The sequence below is a fragment of the Ranitomeya variabilis genome, chromosome 2 (genome assembly GCF_051348905.1).
Source record: "Ranitomeya variabilis isolate aRanVar5 chromosome 2, aRanVar5.hap1, whole genome shotgun sequence".
In the NCBI taxonomy this organism is placed as follows: domain Eukaryota; kingdom Metazoa; phylum Chordata; class Amphibia; order Anura; family Dendrobatidae; genus Ranitomeya; species Ranitomeya variabilis.
Genome location: NC_135233.1, coordinates 154413620 through 154436259, shown reverse-complemented (window position 1 = coordinate 154436259; position 22640 = coordinate 154413620). Strand labels below are relative to the sequence as shown.

General features: G+C 46.0%; 1 protein-coding gene across 5 annotated transcripts in view; it reads right to left on the bottom strand.

Annotated features, from left to right (window-relative positions):
- Positions 1-22640, bottom strand: part of LOC143804720 (solute carrier family 22 member 2-like) — a 283856-nt gene that overhangs the window by 161293 nt on the left and 99923 nt on the right. For all 5 annotated transcript variants that reach the window (XR_013221078.1, XR_013221079.1, XM_077283100.1 and 2 more), the window contains exons 5-6: positions 6629-6743; positions 1592-1698 (exon numbers count right to left, since the gene is read on the bottom strand). Coding sequence is in view for 3 of the 5 variants with exons in the window: in XM_077283100.1 (XP_077139215.1) it covers positions 1592-1698; positions 6629-6743 (222 nt within the window). In the remaining 2 variants the exon portion in view is untranslated. The remainder of the gene's footprint in view (positions 1-1591; positions 1699-6628; positions 6744-22640) is intronic.

Genomic DNA, 22640 nt, shown 5'->3' with positions numbered 1-22640 from the left:
CTATGTGGGGCCATTGTACTGTATGGAGGCTATTGTACAGTTTGAAGCCTTATGTGGGACCATTATACAGTATGGAGCACTATGTGCGGCCATAATACTGTATGGAAGGCAATGCAGGGCCCCATTATACTGTATAGAGCACTATGTGGAGCCCATTACACTTTATGCAGGACTATGTAGGGCCCATTACACTCTATGGAGCACTATTCGAGGCCCATTACACTGTATGGAGGACTATGTGGAACCATTGTACTGTATGGAGTTCATTTTGTGCACATCATACTGTATAGAGAGCCGTGTGGGGATTACCTTTAGAGAATGACACTGTGATGCGGTCATCATTCTTTATTGGGGGAATTGAGGGTGGGGGATAAAGTAGGGTCATCATACAGTGTATGGAGTAATACTGTGTTTATGTATCCTTTACATATATATATATTGTTTTATTTGATAAGGAAAAACTTCCTCAATTGTAGACTTTTTTTTAACAAATATCAAGGTTGGCCTGCGACTTTGTCTAAACTTTTAATTTTGGCCTTGTATGCATTTAGTTTGACATCCCATGCTTAAAAGGTTATTCTCATCACGATAAAGGTTTACAATTGCAAAGAGGTTGCAAAAAGCAAACAGCATGGCAATTTTATTTTTGAATAAAAATTGCCTTAATTCTCAAGAAGAAACCTCCACTGCAATTGGTGGCTAGTATCTTAAGCTTGGAGTGCAGCGCTTACTAGCTCTTTGCTATAGACGCTATAGCGCACTAATGTAGCAGTTGCTATTCTAATCTAAAACCTCAGTATTTTGGTTAAATTGCTGTGTTGGCACTTTGCGATAAATACCTAAGTGGGTTTTAGATTGCAGTTTGGCCACTAAACTATATCATTCTCCGCAAAATACTTCCTTTCCCCCCCTCCCCTTTAATGACATTTCTCAAATTATTTTCGCCTTTGCAAAGTTCACAGGCAGAGTGTCTTGCACATTTGTTTTTTGACCTTGAAAAAGGCGAAAGTCCAGCACCAAAATGGGTTTGGTAATAAAAACCTTAATTTAATGCCATCGAGGATTCTTCATTTCCGCAAGCGGAGCTAGGTACCATACAACTCACCTCTAAAATGAATTGCTTTCGGAAAGAATTTTTCCTCCAGCCACTGGGCTACAGCCATGGATTCTAAGGCTCTTATTGGTGTTGTGTCCATACATTTCTCTTTCGGTATTGCCCTATTGTACACTTCTGTCCTAACCATACCTCAGCTACTAAGTACCAAAGCAACTTGAGGGGATTTTATAATTCTGGGACAGATGCTTGAAGGGGTCGTGAAGGGGTTGAGTAATTCTGAGGCATTAAAAGTAAATTGAAAGAGGCACTTTATATTTCATTTAGAGAAACCACTTGTTATACTAGCTGTGTTGAGGCATTGTTCTTGTTTGCAGAATTTATTGCAAATAGCAGAAAGTTTGTTCATTTTTCTAGTAATCCTAAATTTGCCATTTGAGCTGAATACTTTTAACTGCAACTGTATCTCTAGTCCTAACAAAAACTAGTTAAAAATTAAAATACTACATACATTAAATAAAATAAAATGATCCTTACCAGATATACATAAGAATAAACGTGTATTTTCTAATCTGAGGAGTTCTTACAAGGTCTGCAAAAGATGGAACTTTCTTTTCACTAATTTCTTCTTTTTCCATCAGATTCTGTACATAAAAAAGATAAAAAGGGCACTATGTTTAAAAAAAAAATCGGTGCTAAGCAGGGGCTGGAGCCCAAGCCCCAGATCATTGATCTTCGGTCTTCTGCAAGAAATCTCTAGTTAGTTTTTTTTAATTTCATTATTTAAATATATATATATATTTAAAGTAGTGCTTCCGTTAAGTTTTTTTTCATTAAATGTGTGTACATGTGCATGTGCAGTAGTGTGAGTGTATTTTATGGAAAAAAAACTTAATGGGAGTGGTTCTTTAATAAATGTTATTATTAGTGATGAGCGAGTATACTCGCTGCTCCGGTTTTCCCGAGTATGCTTGGGTGTCCTCTGAGTATCTTGGGCGTGCTCGGAGATTTAGTTTTTGTCAACACAGCTGCATGATTTGCGGCTGCTTGACAGCCTCAATACATGTGGGGATTCCCTAACAAACAGGCAATCCCCACATGTATTCAGGCTGTCTAGCAGCCGGAAATCATGCAGCTGTGTCGACAAAAACTAAATCTCCGAGAGCACCAAAATATTTGGAGGACACCCCAGTATGCTCGGGAAAACCCAAAAAACGAGTATAATCGTTTATCACTAGTTATTATCTATGCACACATCCAGGCTTAAAAAGCAGGTTTTGCCTGACACAACCCTGCGTGGTGTGGCTATTCAATTATCTATGTAGTTCCTCCTCCATCTTACCAGTCCTCCTGTTTGGTGCCAGCTATAGCAAAGTCTTCCTCCATATATGTGCAGACTGATCAGTGCTAGGCTTGGCTTGGCTTGTTCTGCAGAGTAAGCGGTCGACAGGGCAAGGTCTTAAGGCCCCGTCACACATAGCGAGATCGCTAGCGAGATCGCTGCTGAGTCACAAGTTTTGTGACGCAACAGCGACCTCAGTAGCGATCTCGCTATGTGTGACACGTACCAGCGACCAGGCCCCTGCTGTGAGATCGCTGGTCGTGTCGGAATGGCCTGGGCCGTTTTTGGGTCGTTGAGGTCCCGCTGACATCGCTGAATCGGTGTGTGTGACACCGATCCAGCGATGTCTTCACTGGTAACCAGGGTAAACATCGGGTTACTAAGCGCAGGGCCGCGCTTAGTAACCCGATGTTTACCCTGGTTACCAGCGTAAATGTAAAAAAAACCAAACAGTATATACTCACCATCTGATGTCCGTCAGGTCCCTTGCCGTCCGCTTCCTACTCTGACTGAGATCCGGCCGTACAGCGAGAGCGCAGCACAGCAGTGACGTCACCGCTGCGCTCTGCTCTCACTGTACGGCGGCTCAGTCAGAGCAGGAAGCGGACGGCAAGGGACCTGACGGACACCGAAAGGCGAGTATGTACTGTTTGTTTTTTTTGGTAACCAGGGTAAACATCGGGTTACTAAGCGCGGCCCTGCACTTAGTAACCCGATGTTTACCCTGGTTACCCGGGTGCTGCAGGGGGACTTCGGCATCGTTGAAGACAGTTTCAACGATGCCGAAGTCGTTCCCCTGATCGTTGGTCGCTGGAGACAGCGGTCTGTGTGACAGCTCCCCAGCAACCACACAACGACTTACCAACGATCACGGCCAGGTCGTATCGCTGGTCGTGATCGTTGGTAAATCGCTATGTGTGACGGGGCCTTTAGGCTAAAAAGATAGCTGGTTATTAGAAGAAGTGAGAAAGAGCTGCGCTGCCTCTCTGGCTGTTCAAAAACAGCAGCGCTGTCATTCTATCCCTCTCCTGTATGTCAGCAGTCAAGATAGGGGAGGGTATTTGCAATGATAATGCTGTTTTGTCAGGAGGTCACCTGTGTGTACAACCTTCCATCTGGCTGCTGATTTCTAACTATTAGGGTACGTGTCCACCTTCAGGATGGCCGGCGGTTTGGACATCGCACCCAACACATAGGGCCCTGTGTTTTACCTTGCAGCGGCGCAGCGGCGCCGCAAGGTAAACGGACATGCTGCAATCTTAAAAGACGCGCAGCATGTACGGAATCACAGGGCCACCGGGTGCATGTTACCACGCATAGTGGAGACGGGATTTGATAAAATCCCCTCCACTATGCTGTAACATCTGGATGCTGCGTGTTTGACGCTGCGGCTCTGCGCAGCGTTAAACACGCAGCATTTCCTGAACGTGGAAACAAACCCTTAGGCTATGTACGCACGTTGTCTATTTGCTTGCAGAAATTTCTGCAAAGTTTCTGCATCTCTTGGCAGAAAAACGCAGCTGGAAATACGCATGTTTTTATGCATATTTTAATACTTTTTTTGAGTCTTTTCATGCATTTTTTCATGTGTTTAAAAAAAAAAAGAATTGAGATGTAATTTCCTTGTTCAACTTCTTCAGCCAGATACCCTCATTAATATTATATAAAGATGCACACGCACACACCAGCCTATGTTTTGTTATGTAATTAACCTACATATACTGTAACAAAAAAAGCAACTGTCAGAAATCTGCGTGAAATGCAATATCTGTTTAATTTTTTAAAAAAATTAAAAAAATTGTGTGGGCTAATTTTAATAACCAGCAGAGGGAAAGCCGACGGCTGAGGGCAGATGTTAATATTCTGGGAGGGAGCCAATAGCCAAAGGTTCACAGGCTATTAATATCAGCTCACAGCTGTTTGCTTAGCCTTTACTGGCTAGTTTAAAGGGGAACCCCAGAAAAAAATTGACACGGGGTCCCCTTATAAAATTGAACCAGCAAAGGCTAGGCAGACAGCAGGCTATTAATAGACTGGGAAGGGGACATGGATCTTGGCATCCCCCAGGCTAAAAACATCAGTGCCAAATCTGGCACTTAGCCTCGCTCTTCCCACTTGCCCTGTAGCAGTGGCAAGTGGGGTTCATATTTGTAGGGTTGATGTCACCTTTGTATTGTCAGGTGTCCCACGACGATCTTATGTGTAGAACAGTCACATTGGGAGGTGTGACTGCTCTACCCGGCCTCCAGCGATACACTGCGGGATCGATTACCTCCTGTCAGTGTATCACTGAGTCGCCGCGAGAGTTCACCGAAGTTCTTCAGCTCTGGTGCTCTCACTTACGGCACTACCACTGTGTGAGAACTATCCCACGCAGCAGTGCCGTAAGTGACAGTATCAGAGCTGATAAGCTGATGAACTCCAGTGAACTATTACGGCTGCTCAGTGATAAATTGCAGGAGCGATTACCTCCCGTCAGTGTACCGCCGGCGGCAGGGTAGAGTGGTCACATCTCCTGATGTGACTGTTCTACAAATGAGATCGCCGTGGGACACTCGGTATTAAATGGACTACGGCAGAAAGGTGAGTATATGTTGGTTTATTATTTTTGATTGTTTGCAGGAGACATGGGCATTGGGGATTAGGTGTTCGGTGAGTATGTATTTTGTATGTGAATATGTAAATGTTTTGATTTTGTTTTTACAATTGAACACAGGTGCCTGATGATGAGACTTTTCTCCCATCATCGGCTCATGCTGTCTTAGTTATATGTGACAAAACACGTAGCCGAATGGGAGTAGTAGTCCCATCAGTCGACGCCTGGGTACACACGTCGCATGGGTACACACACACACACACACACACACACACACACACACACAGACAGACACACACAGACACACGCACATATTCTCTGCCCACACACAGACACAAACATATTCTCCGCCCACACACTCTTCCTCCTTCTGACATCAATTCCCTTTGACAAATTGCAGCGTTTTTGGCAGAACATATACAGCAAATACGCAAACCTTTTTACACCTGCATTTTTGCTGCATATTTGACTGAAGCCAATGAGTCAAAAACACTGCAGAAACGCAAAAAGAATTGACATGCTGCAGAAAATAAAAGGCTACAAATACGGATGGAAATTTACGGATCATGTGCACAACACTTCAGGATTGCCATTGAATTATCTTGCTTTAATATTCCATTGCGTTTTCGGAGGATTTGAGCGTGTAAAAAAAAGTTAAGTGGTTAAAGGGAACCTGTCACCCCGTTTTTTCCGTATGAGATAAAAATACTGTTAAATAGGGCCTGAGCTGTGCATTACAATAGTGTATTTTGTGGACCCCGATTCCCCACCTATGCTGCCGAAATACGTTACCAAAGTAGTCGTTTTCGCCTGTCAATCAGGCTGGTCTGGTCAAAAGGGCGTGTTGTCTTCCCCCAGATTTTGCGTAGTTTTCCATTGGTGGCGTAGTGGTGTGCGCATGCCCAAGGTCCAGAATCCTCTGCCAGGGGATTTAAAAGAGCGCGCTGTTCGTTATTTCATTGGTGATCGGTGGGCGCGGCCATCTTCCTTTGGCCGCGCGTGCGCAGAAGCGGCGCTCTGCTGGCCGCGGCGCTCTGCTGGCTGCGGCTTCAGGAAAATGGCCGCGGGATGCCGTGCGTGCGCAGATGGATATCGCGGCGGCCATTTTCCTGAAGCCGCGGCCAGCAGAGCGCCGCTTCTGCGCACGCGCGGCCAAAGGAAGATGGCCGCGCCCACCGATCACCAATGAAATAACGGACAGCGCGCTCTTTTAAATCCCCTGGCAGAGGATTCTGGACCTTGGGCATGCGCACACCACTACGCCACCAACGGAAAACTACGCAAAATCTGGGGGAAGACAACACGCCCTTTTGACCAGACCAGCCTGATTGACAGGCGAAAACGACTACTTTGGTAACGTATTTCGGCAGCATAGGTGGGGAATCGGGGTCCACAAACTACACTATTGTAATGCTCAGCTCAGGCCCTATTTAACAGTATTTTTATCTCATACCGAAAAAACGGGGTGACAGGTTCCCTTTAATAAATGCGGAAACAAGTATATTTTTCTGATAAGTTATATTGCAAAATGTCTCATATTTAACATATGCATTTCTTTTTAAATGATAGGGACAATTTAATATGGTAACAAAGTAGAGTGTTTCTTTCCATAACTTGAATAGATCATGTTATTTACTTGTATAGCATCTGGAATCGCTTTCTTATTTCTCTTCGCAATTTGATTAATAATTGCATTAGCTTCAGTTTTACGATTTTGAGAGATTAGCCATCGAGGTGATTCTGGCACACACCTACAAAAAAAGAAATATATCTGTCAAAGGATCAAATTGAGTTAATTGTTATCATTTATAAGATATACAGTTGTGTGAAAAAGTGTTTACCCCCTTCCTGATTTCCTATTCTTTTGCAGGTTTGTCACAGTGTAATGTTTCAGATCACCAAACAAATTTAAATATTAGACAAAGATAATACAAGTAAACATATAATGCAGTTTTTAAATGAATGTCTTTATTATTAAGGGAAGAAGAAATCTAAACCTGAAGGACCCTGGGTGAAAAAGTGATAGCCCCTAAACCTAATAACTGGTTGGGCCACCCTGAGCAGACAACAATTGCAATCTAGCATTTGCAGTAACTGGCAATGAGTATTTTACAAAGCTCTGGAGGAATTTTATCCCACTCATCTTTGCAGAATTGTTGTAATTCAGCCACAATGGAGTTACTTCGAGCATGAACTGCCTTTTCAAGGTCATTCCATAGCATCTCAATCCGATTAAGGTCAGGAATTTGACTAGGCCACTCCAAAGTCTTAATGTTATTTTTCTTAAGCCTTTCAGAAGTAGACGGACTTGCTGGTGTGTTTTGTATAATTGACCTGCTGCGAAACTCAAATGCACTTCAGGTTGAGGTCACAAAAAGATATTTCCTTCAGGATTTTTGGTAGATAGCAGAATCCATGGTTCAATTTACCACATCAAGTCTTCCAGGTCCTGAAGCAGCAAACCAGCCACAGACCATCACACTATCATCACCATATTTTACTGTTGGCATGATGTTCCTTTTTTGAAATGCTGGGTTACTTCTATGCCAGATATAATAGGACATACAGTACCTGTGTGTCATCTCCTCCTGTACTAGACCTCATTCACACGTTATTTGGTCAGTATTTTTACCTCAGTATTTCTAAGCTAAAACTTGGAGTAAAACAATCAGAGGAAAAGTTTATTAGAAACATGTCACCACTTCTGTATTTTTCTCCCACTCATGGTTTTTGGCTTATAAACACTGAGGTAAAATACTGACCAAATACTGAACGTGTGAATGTGGCCTTATACACAGCCTCCACCCGCAGTGCCACAATCTTCCCTATACACAGCCTCATACTGCAGCAGCTCCTCACTTCTCTCATAATCCCCCTCACATCTCCATCCATGAGGCTCCTCCCTTTCCCTTGACATCATGCCTCACAGGAATAACTCCATTCTAGACACGACGTACCTGCCATGCAGAGTGGGCGAGGCTATGTGGAGTGGGTGTGACTCGATACATACATACACACGCACACACTCAACTTTATATATACCGTATTTTCCGGCGTACAAGACGACTTTTTAACCCCTGAAAATCTTCTTAAAAGTCGGGGGTCGTCTTGTACGCCGGGAATCGCCTTGTACGCCGGGTGTATATGGTGGGTGGGGGGGGGGAGTGATCCTAATGACGACGAGGGGGCGTCTCACAGAAAAGTGAGTATCCCCCATTACCTTATCATAGCGCTGCAGCGTGGGGTCTCTGTGCTGGGAGCGGCGGCGGCTGCTGTGCTGTGGCGGCTCCTCTTCTGCAGTGTGGAGCCTCTGGTGCTGTGGGGCGGTGGCGGCGGCGGCGTATCTTCATGCAGTCGGGGCTCCTCCGGCATCTCAGCCTGGAAGCCCCGCCGGCAACTCCATCGGTACAATGCGCTGGCCTCCGGGAAAATGGCCGCTGCTTAGATTCAGATCTCGTTGAGATCTGAATCTGAGCATGCGCAGCCCCCAGCGGCCGGGCCACCGCATCGCACCTATTGAGCTGCCTCCGGGAAAATGGCCACTGCTCAGATTCAGATCTCGTCTCCCGAGATCTCGGGACGAGATCTGAATCTGAGCAGCGGCCATTTTCCCGGAGGCCACCTGACCGCATTGTACCCATGGAGTTGCCGGCGGGGCTTCCAGTCTTTGAGATGCCGGAGGAGCCCCGACTGTATGAAGATACGCCGCCGCCACCGCCCCACAGCACCAGAGGCCCCACACTGCAGAAGAGGAGCCGCCACAGCACAGCACAGCAGCCGCCGCTCCCAGCACAGAGACCCCACGCTGCAGCGCTATGATAAGGTAATGGGGGATACTCACTTTCCTGTGAGACGCCCCCTCGTCCTCATCAGGATCACTCCCCCCCCCCCAAAAGGCACATATTCACCGGCCCTATAAGACGACATAGGGTGTATAAGAAGACCCCCGACTTTTAAGAAGATTTTATTTTTTAACTGGTAAAGTTGGGGGGTCGTCTTATACGCCCAGTCGTCTTATACGCCGGAAAATACGGTATATATAAATTCAAAAGTATACATATTTCCTATTCTTCAGGAATTACAATCCTTCTATATTATTTTAAAACACTCTTTTTCGGTGATTACTTTGTATCTCCGTTCATACTGCACTTACACACACAAATGATACACCATTTGAAAGGTAAGCTTGCCCCCTTCAGCAAGAAAATAGCCAAACAAACCACACATCCATGCTGTTATCAAAAAATACACTTTAAATACTAATTTTCATAAACCTGCAGTAAGGAAAAATGACCTGCAGGAGGCACCACACTACCCCAAAGCATACAAATACAAAGCTGAAACAAATCCTAACATGTGCCTTGGGGGCTTTCCAGCTTGCCAAACTCCTTGCTCAGCCTTGCAAAAATTGAAAAAAAAATCCAATATAGGGAGAAAAAGGTAAAATAATCTGCAGATATTACTTTTTTTAAAGGGATTTTCCCAATTATTATACAATGGTGTAAATATGCTCAGTTATAGGGTCAATTCTCCTTCATGATTTTTACTGTCAAAGTGGCAAATTCGAGTTTTTTTGGGCGGTGTTCGAGTCGTTCGACGAACTCGAACAATTTGCTTAAAATTCAGGTGTTCAAGTTTCTGTTCGATAAGTGTTCTTTCACCAAAAGCCTAACTTGATTTTCACATTAAAACTGTTAATCAATGTTAATAGACTGTTTCAGTGTATAGTGTGCGGGGGAGGGGGCGGGCTATAGATCTGTGCTGAAATAATGCCGATCTCCTTTTTTTTTTTTCTTTCCCGCACTTACAGTGGGGCAGTGCAGTCTCTCAGCCTATCAGCAGTGCACACACACACAGCAATTTGCATGTGATGCACACAAGCAAGGGCATGTGTCATTGGCTGTGTATGTCACATGTCCTTGCCCTATAAGAACCAGCCATTTTCCCAGTCGCCACCATTTCCTCACTGCTGCAGCTTAGTGTTAGACGGCACCGCTGCTGTTGTGGGCGCTATACAGTCTAAGGCTGCCGTCACACTAGCAGTATTTGGTCAGTATTTTACATCAGTATTTGCAAGCCAAAACCAGGAGTGGAACGAATAGAGGAAATGTATAACAGAAACATATGCACTACTTCTGCATTTATCACCCACTCCTGGTTTTGGCTTGCAAATACTGATGTAAAATACTGACCAAATACTGCTAGTGTGACGGCAGCCTAAGAGTGTTTTTTGCGAGCAAATTTTCAGTTAGATAGAGAGAGATAGGTTTAAGGAGTCGGGAGTCAGGACTAGTTGTAATATCAGCCCTTTTCAGGGTAGGTTACAGCAGTTCATAGCACTTTTTGCCAGGCAGGTCTGTGCCAGTGCTGTGCAATTGTTTGTCACAGCATTTGGTGTAATCTAGCTCAGCCAATCCTTTTGGGCTAGTAGCATTGTCTGGTAGTCATCTGAGTATCCCGCCTGTGAAGCTAGCTACACCGCCTGTGTATCTAAATTTTTACTGCATCTAACCCAGTAAATGTTTTGGGCTTAGTAGCAGTGTCTGCACGTTAGTGGAGTAGCCCACCTGTGAAGCTAGCTACACCGCCTGTGTATCTAAATTTTTCCTGCATCTAACCCAGTAAATCGTTTTGGGCCTAGTAGCAGTGTCTGGACGTTAGCGGAGTAGCCCGCCTGTGAAGCTAGCTACACCGCCTGTGTATCTAAATTTTTACTGCATCTAACCCAGTTAATCTTTTGGGCCTAGTACCACAGTTTGGCCACTCAGCTCTGCTCTGTTTTCATCCATCATTTTTTGTGCCAACAACTACAGATGAGATGAGTGGCAAAAGGCCTGCTGCTGGTGGAAAGGGGAATAGGCATGTTGGAAAGGGAAAAAAGGTTGTGTCCATGGGGTAGGTGGTAAAGCTACAGTAACATCTGCAGAAGAAAGACCATCTTCCAGCCAAAGTAAGATGTCTACTTATTTTCATGGACAATCTGATATGATCCCTTTCTTACCACCATCGCTACGAGCATCACTACAAATTCCAGATGAGGCACAAAAACAGCAGGTGCTTGATCGGATATCAAGTGCTCGTTCAAGTGGGCTCTCCTCCACCTCAACTTCAACATCACAAATACTCCAGTCCTCAGAGATGTCACCCCAATTGCACTTGCTTCCTAACAGCTCCCAAGTCTCCAGCCGCCCGTCTGAGTATGGGGTAACACAGATGGTTGACTCTGCAGAGCTGTTTACTCAAACTATAACCTGGGAATCAGAGGTCTGCTCCAGAGCTTCTGTGAATCCAGACGAGGAAATGATCTGCACTGATGCCCAGAATCTTTGTGTGTCGGATCCAGGCCCAGATGAAGAAGGTTCTGAGCATAATGTAGACCCTCGTTCCCAAACCGTAACTCCTGTTGGTGGAGACAATGAGGAAGATGATGATGAGACTGAGATACCTGATTGAAACGAAAACTTGACTTTTCCTTCAGGGCAGGAAGAGGTTGGCTCTGAGGAGGACGGGTGTGAGAACACACAGGGTGATGATGACGAGCTTGGAGACCCCACTTCCTGTCAACCCACCGTCCGCCAGTCTATGAGGTCAGCAGAGGAGGTGGAGGAGGAAGCTAGTGACGAGTCTGACGATGAGGTTAGGTTGCACCTTCCTGGACAGAGACGGAGTACTGGAAGCACGTCAACAACTGCATCCTCAACCACAACTGTGCCTCTGAGCACAAGTTGTGGTGGCTCTTCAGGTCTCATGGGCTCTAAGCCTTGCATAGCCTGGGAATTTTTTGAGATTGCCAAGGATGACCCAGCTTATGTTGTCTGTAAGATTTGTCACCAAAATCTCAGTAGAGGCCAAAAAATGAATAGTTTGAGTACTTCCTGCATGAACTGTCACATGGATATGAGGCATAAGTTGCAGTGGGAAGCTCACTGTGCTACAATGCGGCCTAGTGGGCCGGGCCAACCACCGTCTGCCCCATCAAGTGCATCCACGGTCTCTTCATCCTCTGTGACTGTGGGGACAGCAGTCGCACATGGTTTTGGACGCAGACCTTCCACCTCTTTACCTGCAACAGCCAGTGTGTTGGCAGGTCGTCAGTAGATTTGCAAGTGGAAACATTTGCTAGTGCTGAGCGCTCTCCGACATCGAGGCCACCACATTTTGATCAAGGCAACATAATATTATATCCGCCTGCACCTTTCTCACAGACCAGCAGGTTGCCGGGGACACCCTACTCAACCCCGTCTAAGCACGGCAGCCAGCCCTCGGTCCCTCAGATGTGGACAATTAAAAGACCATTTCCTCCTAGCCATGACAAATCTAAGAGGTTGAATTTCACCATCTGCAAGCTGTTGGCTACAGAAATGCTACCTTTCCGCCTGGTGGACACAGAGGATTTTCGAGACCTTATGTCCATCGCAGTGCCCCAGTACCAGATGTCCAGTCACCACTACTTCTCAAAGAAAGCTGTGCCTGCGCTATACCAGCATTTCGCACACATCACCACTTCCTTGAGAAACTCTGTGTGTGACAGGGTGCATTTCACCACAGACACTTGGACGAGTAGACATGGACAGGGATGTTACATGTCGGTGACTGGGCACTGGGTAACCATGGTGACATCAGGAGAAGAGGCTGCTGTCCAAGTCTTGCCATCTTCACGAGTTGCGCGTCGATCCTCTGTATCTCTTTATGTTCCTCCACTGCTTCTGCCTCCTCAACCTCCTCTCGATCCTCCACCTGCACCCAAAGCCTGTCTGGTAATGCCACCCGGGCTTAACAGCATCAGGCAGTGTTTACCTTGAAATGTCTGGGAAATGTGAGTCACACAGCTGAGGAGTTGTGGTCAGCTCTGGAGACCGAGTTCCATCAATGGTTGTCTCCACTGAAACACCAGCCTGGGAAGGCCGTGTGCGAAAATGCTGCAAACCTGGGTGTGGCTTTTCGCCAGGGCAATGTCACACACGTGCCTTGTATGGCTCACGTTTTCAACCTGGTTGTTCAGCAATTTTTATCCCACTATCCCAGACTAGATGGGCTTCTGCAGAGGGCACGGTTGCTGTGTGCTCACTTCCGCCGTTTGCATCCCACAGACTTACATCTCTACAGAAGTCGTTGGGCCTGCCAGTTCACCGGCTGAAATGCGATGTGCCCACACGGTGGAATTCAACTCTGCACATGTTGCAGCAACTGTAGCAGCACCTAGGAGCCCTGGTGCAATACGTTATGACATATAGCCTGGGCCAACTAGATCCAGAGGTGGGACAAATCACCCTGCAGGAGTGGTCTCAGATCAGGGACCTATGCACCCTTCTGCACAGTTTATAAATAGCGACGAAAATGTTTAGTGCTGAGGATGCCATTATCAGCATGACAATTCCTGTCATTTACACGCTGGAGCACACCTTAAACAGTATTCGGAGTCAGGTGGTGGGACAAGAGGAGGAGGAGGAGGAGGAACAGGAGGAGTCGTATCGTAGGGATAATATCTCCAAGGTCCAGATGGTCGGCAGCACCAAGGCGGCTGACATTGGAGGGTGGGGGAGAGGGATTACCAAGGGCACAAGGTAGCAGCCAAACTGTTGAGGAAGGTGCAGGAGCCGAGGAAGAAGTGGAGGATGAACTGGCACTGGGCATGGAAGACTCATCAGATGAGGGAGACCTTGATCAAATTTCTGTTGTGCGAGGTTGGGGGGAGAGGGCAGAGGAAGGAAGCATGATTCTCACCTCGCCGCCACCAAGAAAACAAGGACTTGGTCCTCCTGGATGCGCAAGACACATGAGTGCCTTCTTGCTGCACTACCTGCAACATGACCCTCGGATTGTCAGAATCCAAAGTAATGCCAACTACTGGGTTGCCACACTCCTAGATTCCTGGTACAAAAGTAAATTTGGCAAAATAATTCCTGCCATAGGAAGGGATTCACACATGCAGGAGTATCAGCAGAGACTGTTACAGAATCTTATGTCTGCTTTTCCACAAAACACCAGTGGTGCACATAGTGAATCTCTGAGTTCTAACTTGCCAACCGTGGAACTGTCGAGTCATCACTCAAACCGTAAGAGTAACATCGTATCTGGTGGTAACAGCAATTTTTTCCATTCGTTTCAAGAATTGTTTAGACCATCCTTTGCAAGGCCCAGGAGACAAGAAGTCTGACGCATAGCCAACGCCTTGAGAGGATGGTACAGGAGTATCTCCAAGTTAACATTGATGCCATGACTGTGGAACTGGACCCTTGCTCATTTTGGGCTTCCAATCTGGAAAAATGGCCTGAGTTCGCCACTCACACCTTGGAGATCTTGTCGTGCCCCGCAGCCAGCGTTCTCTCTGAACGTTTGTTCAGCGCTGCTAGTGGTGTGCTGACAGATAAGCGCACAAGTGATAAGCGATAAGTGACAATGTAGACAGACTAACATTCATCAAGATGAACAAATCCTGGATCCGCAAGGACTTTTCTATCCCTGTGTCATCCTGGGGAGACTAAAAGCTTGATGATTTTTGAAAATCACCTCACCAACCATTTTAAGAAACTGGCGAAATTGATGCCACTTAAGTGGTGTCTGTGGCCCAATTTTTGGAAAAAATTTAGACTCTTTTTGGAGTCCCCTTGCTGTGTTTTATATGACGTTGGCATCGTCAATTCCAGGTGGGTGGGGTCACTCCCCCCTTTTCTTTTTAGAAACTACATACACTATGGCTTGGGGTAACACAAATGGTTGAGTCTGCAGAGCTGTTTACTCATACTATGGCCTGGGATTCAGAAGTCTTCTCCAAAGCTTCAGTGTCTGCTAGTCAGCAGAGTAGCCCACCCATGAAGCAAGCTACAGCACCTGTTTATCTAATTACTAATTTTTAACTGCAACTAGCCCAGACAATACTTTGGGCCTAGTAGCAGTTTCTGCTACTCAGCAGAGTAGCCCACCCATGAAGCAAGCTACACCGCCTGATTATCTAATTACTAATTTTTAACTGCATCTAGCCCAGGAAATTCTTTTGGGCTTAGTAGCAGTTTCTGCTACTCAGCAGAGTACTCCACTCATGAAGCAAGCTACACCGCCTGTTTATCTAAGTACTAACTTTTAACTACAACTAGCCCAGGCAATACTTTGGGCCTAGTAGCAGTGTCTGCTACTCAGCAGAGTACCCCACCCATGAAGCAAGCTACACTGCCTTCTTCCTTTCTCAATCTAACCCCTCGGCTCTGGGGTGTCCGCACTCCCTCCAGCTCTCTCCTTCTCACAGGTGGACTACCGCGTGTATTCGCACTGTGGCGAATCTTTTGGGCCCAGGCATAAGAAGTCGTCGAGGTAATGGATAATATGTGCCTCCTTAGAAACGTCCATGACTACCCATTCAAGGAAGCATCTAAACGCCTCAAATAGTGAGCAGGATATGGAGCACCCCATGGGCAAACAGCGATCTATATAGTATGCTTCTTCACAGAAGCAGCCCAATAGGCGCACACTATTCGGAGGCACAGGTAGTAACCAGAACGCCCCCTCAATGTCTGTTTTGGCCATTAGGGTGCCCCTTCCCAACTTCTTGACCCGCCTGATTGCCTCGTCAAAGGAGGTACAGTATATAGTACTGTACTTGGTTCCGCGTCGATGTTGTCGTTTACTGACCTGCCCCTTGGATATGACAAATGGTGGATTAGTCTGAATGTATTGGGTTCCTTTTTTTGGCACGACTCCCAACGGGGATACCACTACATCTTCTAAGGAAAGTGTTCTGAATGGACCCGCCATTCTACCTAAAGACATTTCTTTTTAAAAGATTTTTGTCATGACATCTGGGTGTTAGTAGACTGATTTTAGATTTTTACTCCAGCCTTTCTTGATTTTAGAAGGGCATGACATGCCTATATCTGTGTCTCCTCCTCCTTTTACTCCTCCACCTCTTTTCTTTTCGCATGACTATATGTACTTGTGACTTTTCCATGTGTTTGTTGTATCTTCTGAGCAGTTTGTCAGCTTTTGGACACCTTTTAAGGTGTTTCCTATGTGTTTTCTATGTGTTTGTGTTTGCCTGCCATTGGTTTCAATGGGGTTCGACGGTGTTCGTCGAACGTTCGACGAACATTCGTCGAACACGTCCCAATTTGACGAACCCAACCGAACTCGAACACTAGGGGGGTGGCTCAACACTATTCATCATCTCATTAAATACATTTACATTTGACCAGCTTGATTCTCCTGAAATTGCCTGCGCCCCTGACAGCTAATGTTCGAAAAGTTTTGCACGGGCCAACTAGTATAGGTTATTTTTTTTAATGGACAAAATAATTCTGAGAGCAAATTTTTATAATTACAAAATGCCTCAGAAGTAGTGTTGAGCATTCCGATACTGCAAATATCGGGTATCGGCCGATATTCGCTGTATCGGAATTCCGATACAGAGTTCCGATATTTTTGTGATATCGGAAATCGGACTCGGAAGTTCCCAGTGTATGGTTCCCAGGGTCTGGAGGAGAGGAAACTCTCCTTCAGGCCCTGGGATCCATATTCATGTAAAAAATAAAGAATAAAAATAAAAAATATGGATATACTCACCCCTCCGGCGGACCCTGGACCTTAGCGGTGTAACCGGCAGCCTCCGTTCCTAAGAATGCAGTGAGTGTACAGGACCTGCGATGACGTCGCGGTCTTGTGATTGGTCGCGAGACCGCTCATGTGACCTCTCACGTGACAGCGACGTCATCGAAGGTCCTTCACTCACTGCATTCTTAGGAACGGAGGCTGCTGGTTACACCGCTAAGGTCCAGGGTCCGCCGGAAGGGTGAGTATATACATATTTTTTATTTTTATTCTTTATTTTTTACATGAATATGGATCCCAGGGCCTGAAGGAGAGTTTCCTCTCCTTCAGACCCTGGGAACCATCCAGGATACCTTCCTATATTTGTGTCCCATTGACTTGCATTGGTATCGGGTATCGGTATCAGCAATATCCGATATTTTTTGGATATCGGCCGATCCAATCCGATACCGATACTTTCAAATATCGGACGGTATTGCTCAACACTACTCAGAAGCTTTCTAAGAAGTCAGCTGTATTTGAGCATATCACATTAACTCAAGATAAAAAATATTTTGAGTGTCAGTGCATGACAGATGAAAAGAAATACTGTGAGCGCAAAATCAGTGCATACTTAGGCAGGGATAAAAATGCTCTGATGAGAGCTTCCAATCTAAAAAGACATTTACAACACTTACACCCAAAGGTTTTCAAAGCTGTGACTGAAAAAGATCACAGCGACACCAAGAAACCAGTTCCCAGCACTTCTCGCCATGCAATGAAGGAGGAAAGAGCTCTCAAACATCAGTTGCAATATATTTTGTAAGTGACAAAGTTACTGTAACAATGTTAGCAAACATGTTTAACCCCTTCCCGACCTGTAACACAGAGTATGCTGTTGTGTATTTGCTTTTTGCTCCCTCTAGTGGTTACTAGTTTTTTGACTCTGGTTTTTCTGTCATTCCTTTTATCCGCACCTGGGTCGTTAGTTAGGGGTGTTGCTATATAAGCTCCCTGGACCTTCAGTTCAATGCCTGGCAACGTAGTTATCAGAGCTAGTCTGCTGTGCTCTTGTCTACTGATCCTGGTTCCAGTTATATCAGCTAAGTCTGCCTTTTGCTTTTTGCTATTTGTTTTGGTTTTGTATTTTTGTCCAGCTTGTTCCTAATCTATATCCTGACCTTTGCTGGAAGCTCTAGGGGGGCTGGTGTTCTCCCCCCGGACCGTTAGACGGTTCGGGGGTTCTTGAATTTCCAGTGTGGATTTTGATAGGGTTTTTGTTGACCATATAAGTTACCTTTCTTTATTCTGCTATCAGTAAGCGGGCCTCTCTGTGCTAAACCTGGTTCATTTCTGTGTTTGTCATTTCCTCTTACCTCACCGTCATTATTTGTGGGGGGCTTCTATCCAGCTTTGGGGTCCCCTTCTCTGGAGGCAAGAAAGGTCTTTGTTTTCCTCTACTAGGGGTAGCTAGATTCTCCGGCTGGCGCGTGTCATCTAGAATCAACGTAGGAATGATCCCCGGCTACTTCTAGTGTTGGCGTTAGGAGTAGATATATGGTCAACCCAGTTACCACTGCCCTATGAGCTGGATTTTTGTATTCTGCAGACTTCCACGTTCCTCTGAGACCCTCGCCATTGGGGTCATAACAGTTTGCCAGGCCAGTATTAAATGTTTAATGCATTGCAGAAGAGGGATTATAAGAAAGAAGAGTTTTGTTTTTTTTTTCTTCTTCCCCTTTACCTCAGAGTGGCTATGCTTGCTGCAGACATGAATGTCCAGACCTTGATTACAAGTGTGGACCAGCTGGCTACTCGTGTGCAGGGCATACAAGACTATGTTATCAGAAATCCTAGGTCAGAACCTAAAATACCGATTCCTGAACTGTTTTCCGGAGACAGGTTTAAGTTTAGGAATTTCGTGAATAATTGTAAATTGTTTTTGTCCCTGAGACCCTGTTCATCTGGAGATTCTGCTCAGCAAGTAAAAATTGTTATTTCGTTCTTACGGGGCGACCCTCAGGATTGGGCTTTTTCGCTGGCGCCAGGAGATCCGGCATTGGCTGATCTTGATGCGTTTTTTCTGGCGCTCGGTTTACTTTATGAGGAACCCAATCTTGAGATTCAGGCAGAAAAGGCCTTGCTGGCTATGTCTCAGGGGCAGGACGAGGCTGAAGTGTATTGCCAAAAATTTCGGAAATGGTCCGTGCTGACACATTGGAACGAGTGTGCACTGGCCGCTAATTTTAGAAATGGCCTTTCTGAAGCCATTAAGAATGTTATGGTGGGTTTTCCCATTCCCACAGGTCTGAATGATACTATGGCACTGGCTATTCAAATTGACCGGCGGTTGCGGGAGCGCAAAACCGCAAATTCCCTCATGGTGTTGTCTGAACAGACACCTAATTCGGTGCAATGTGATAGAAAAACCGCAAATTCCCTCATGGTGTTGTCTGAACAGACACCTAATTCGGTGCAATGTGATAGAAAAACCGCAAATTCCCTCATGGTGTTGTCTGAACAGACACCTGATTTAATGCAATGTGATAGAATCCTGACTAGAAATGAGCGGAAAATTCATAGACGCCAGAATGGCTTGTGCTACTACTGTGGTGATTCTACACATGTTATCTCAGCATGCTCTAAACGTATAGCTAAGGTTGTTAGTCCTGTCACTGTTGGTAATTTGCAACCTAAATTTATTCTGTCTGTAACTTTGATTTGCTCACTGTCATCTTATCCTGTCATGGCGTTTGTAGATTCAGGTGCTGCCCTGAGTCTCATGGATCTCTCATTTGCTAAGCGCTGTGGTTTTACTCTTGAACCATTAGAAAATCCAATTCCTCTTAGGGGTATTGATGCTACACCATTGGCAGCAAATAAACCGCAGTATTGGACACAGGTTACCATGTGCATGACTCCTGAACACCGCGAGGTGATACGTTTCCTGGTTTTACATAAAATGCATGATTTGGTTGTTTTAGGGCTGCCATGGTTACAGACCCATAATCCAGTCCTGGACTGGAAGGCTATGTCAGTCTCAAGTTGGGGCTGTCGTGGTATTCATGGGGATTCCCTGCCTGTGTCTATTGCTTCTTCTACGCCTTCGGAAGTTCCGGAGTATTTGTCTGATTATCAGGATGTCTTCAGTGAGTCTGAGTCCAGTGCACTGCCTCCTCATAGGGACTGTGACTGTGCTATAGATTTGATCCCGGGCAGTAAGTTTCCTAAGGGAAGACTGTTTAATCTGTCGGTACCTGAACATACCGCTATGCGTTCATATATCAAGGAGTCTCTGGAGAAGGGACATATTCGTCCGTCTTCTTCCCCTCTTGGTGCGGGATTCTTTTTTGTGGCAAAAAAGGACGGATCTTTGAGACCTTGTATTGATTATCGGCTTTTGAATAAGATCACTGTCAAATTTCAGTATCCTTTGCCGCTGTTGTCTGACTTGTTTGCCCGGATTAAGGGTGCCAAGTGGTTCACCAAGATAGACCTTCGTGGTGCGTACAACCTTGTGCGCATTAAGCAAGGTGATGAATGGAAAACCGCATTCAATACGCCCGAAGGTCATTTTGAGTACTTAGTGATGCCTTTTGGGCTCTCCAATGCGCCTTCAGTTTTTCAGTCCTTTATGCATGACATTTTCCGGAAGTATCTGGATAAATTTTTGATTGTTTATCTGGATGATATTTTGGTTTTTTCTGATAATTGGGATTCGCATGTGGAGCAGGTCAGGTTGGTCTTTAAAATTTTGCGTGAAAATTCTTTGTTTGTCAAGGGCTCAAAGTGTCTCTTTGGTGTACAGAAGGTTCCCTTTTTGGGGTTCATTTTTTCCCCTTCTGCTGTGGAGATGGACCCAGTCAAGGTCCGAGCTATTCTTGATTGGACTCAGCCCTCGTCAGTTAAGAGTCTTCAGAAGTTCTTGGGCTTCGCTAACTTCTACCGTCGTTTTATCGCTAATTTTTCTAGCATTGTGAAACCTTTGACGGATATGACCAAGAAGGGCTCCGATGTAGCTAACTGGGCTCCTGCTGCCGTGGAGGCTTTCCAGGAGTTGAAACGCCGGTTTACTTCGGCGCCTGTTTTGTGCCAGCCTGACGTCTCACTTCCCTTTCAGGTTGAGGTGGATGCTTCGGAGATTGGGGCAGGGGCCGTTTTGTCGCAGAGAGGCCCTGGTTGCTCTGTTATGAAACCTTGTGCCTTTTTCTCTAGGAAGTTTTCGCCTGCCGAGCGAAATTATGATGTGGGCAATCGGGAGTTGTTGGCCATGAAATGGGCATTTGAGGAGTGGCGTCATTGGCTCGAGGGTGCTAAGCATCGTGTGGTGGTCTTGACTGATCACAAAAATCTGATGTATCTCGAGTCTGCTAAACGCCTTAATCCGAGACAGGCCCGCTGGTCATTGTTTTTCTCCCGCTTTGATTTTGTTGTCTCGTATTTACCAGGTTCAAAGAATGTGAAGGCCGATGCTCTTTCCAGGAGCTTTGTGCCTGATGCTCCTGGAGTCACTGATCCTGTTGGTATTCTTAAAGATGGAGTTATCTTGTCAGCTATTTCTCCGGATCTGCGACGTGTGTTGCAGAGATTTCAGGCTGATAGGCCTGAGTCTTGTCCACCAGACAGACTGTTTGTCCCGGATAAGTGGACCAGCAGAGTCATTTCCGAGGTTCATTCCTCGGTGTTGGCAGGTCACCCGGGAATTTTTGGCACCAGAGATCTGGTGGCCAGGTCCTTTTGGTGGCCTTCCTTGTCAAGGGATGTGCGGTCATTTGTGCAGTCCTGTGGGACTTGTGCTCGAGCTAAGCCTTGCTGTTCTCGTGCCAGCGGTTTGCTCTTGCCCTTGCCTGTCCCGAAGAGACCTTGGACACATATCTCCATGGATTTCATTTCTGATCTTCCGCTATCTCAGGGCATGTCCGTTATCTGGGTGATATGTGATCGCTTCTCCAAGATGGTCCATTTGGTTCCTTTGCCTAAGCTGCCTTCCTCTTCCGATCTGGTTCCTGTGTTTTTCCAGAACGTGGTTCGTTTGCACGGCATCCCTGAGAATATTGTGTCAGACAGAGGATCCCAGTTCGTTTCCAGGTTCTGGCGATCCTTTTGTAGTAGGATGGGCATTGATTTGTCGTTTTCGTCTGCTTTCCATCCTCAGACTAATGGACAGACGGAGCGAACCAATCAGACTTTGGAGGCTTATTTGAGGTGTTTTGTCTCTGCTGATCAGGACGATTGGGTGACATTCTTGCCATTGGCTGAGTTTGCCCTTAATAATCGGGCTAGTTCCGCCACCTTGGTTTCGCCTTTTTTCTGCAACTCTGGTTTCCATCCTCGCTTTTCTTCGGGTCATGTGGAGCCTTCTGACTGTCCTGGGGTGGATTCTGTGGTGGATAGGTTGCAGCAGATCTGGAATCATGTGGTGGACAACTTGAAGTTGTCACAGGAGAAGGCTCAGCGCTTTGCCAACCGCCGTCGCGGTGTGGGTCCCCGACTACGCGTTGGGGATTTGGTATGGCTTTCTTCCCGCTTTGTTCCTATGAAGGTCTCCTCTCCCAAATTTAAACCTCGTTTTATTGGGCCTTACAAGATATTGGAAATCCTTAATCCTGTATCTTTTCGTCTGGATCTTCCTGTGTCGTTTGCTATTCACAATGTATTTCATAGGTCCTTGTTGCGGCGGTACATTGTGCCTGTAGTTCCTTCTGCTGAGCCTCCTGCTCCGGTGTTGGTTGAGGGCGAGTTGGAGTACGTGGTGGAGAAGATCTTGGATTCTCGCCTCTCCAGGCGGAGGCTTCAGTACCTGGTCAAGTGGAAGGGCTATGGTCAGGAGGATAATTCCTGGGTGGTCGCCTCTGATGTTCATGCGGCCGATTTAGTTCGTGCCTTTCATGCCGCTCATCCTGATCGCCCTGGTGGTCGTGGTGAGGGTTCGGTGACCCCTCACTAAGGGGGGGGTACTGTTGTGTATTTGCTTTTTGCTCCCTCTAGTGGTTACTAGTTTTTTGACTCTGGTTTTTCTGTCATTCCTTTTATCCGCACCTGGGTCGTTAGTTAGGGGTGTTGCTATATAAGCTCCCTGGACCTTCAGTTCAATGCCTGGCAATGTAGTTATCAGAGCTAGTCTGCTGTGC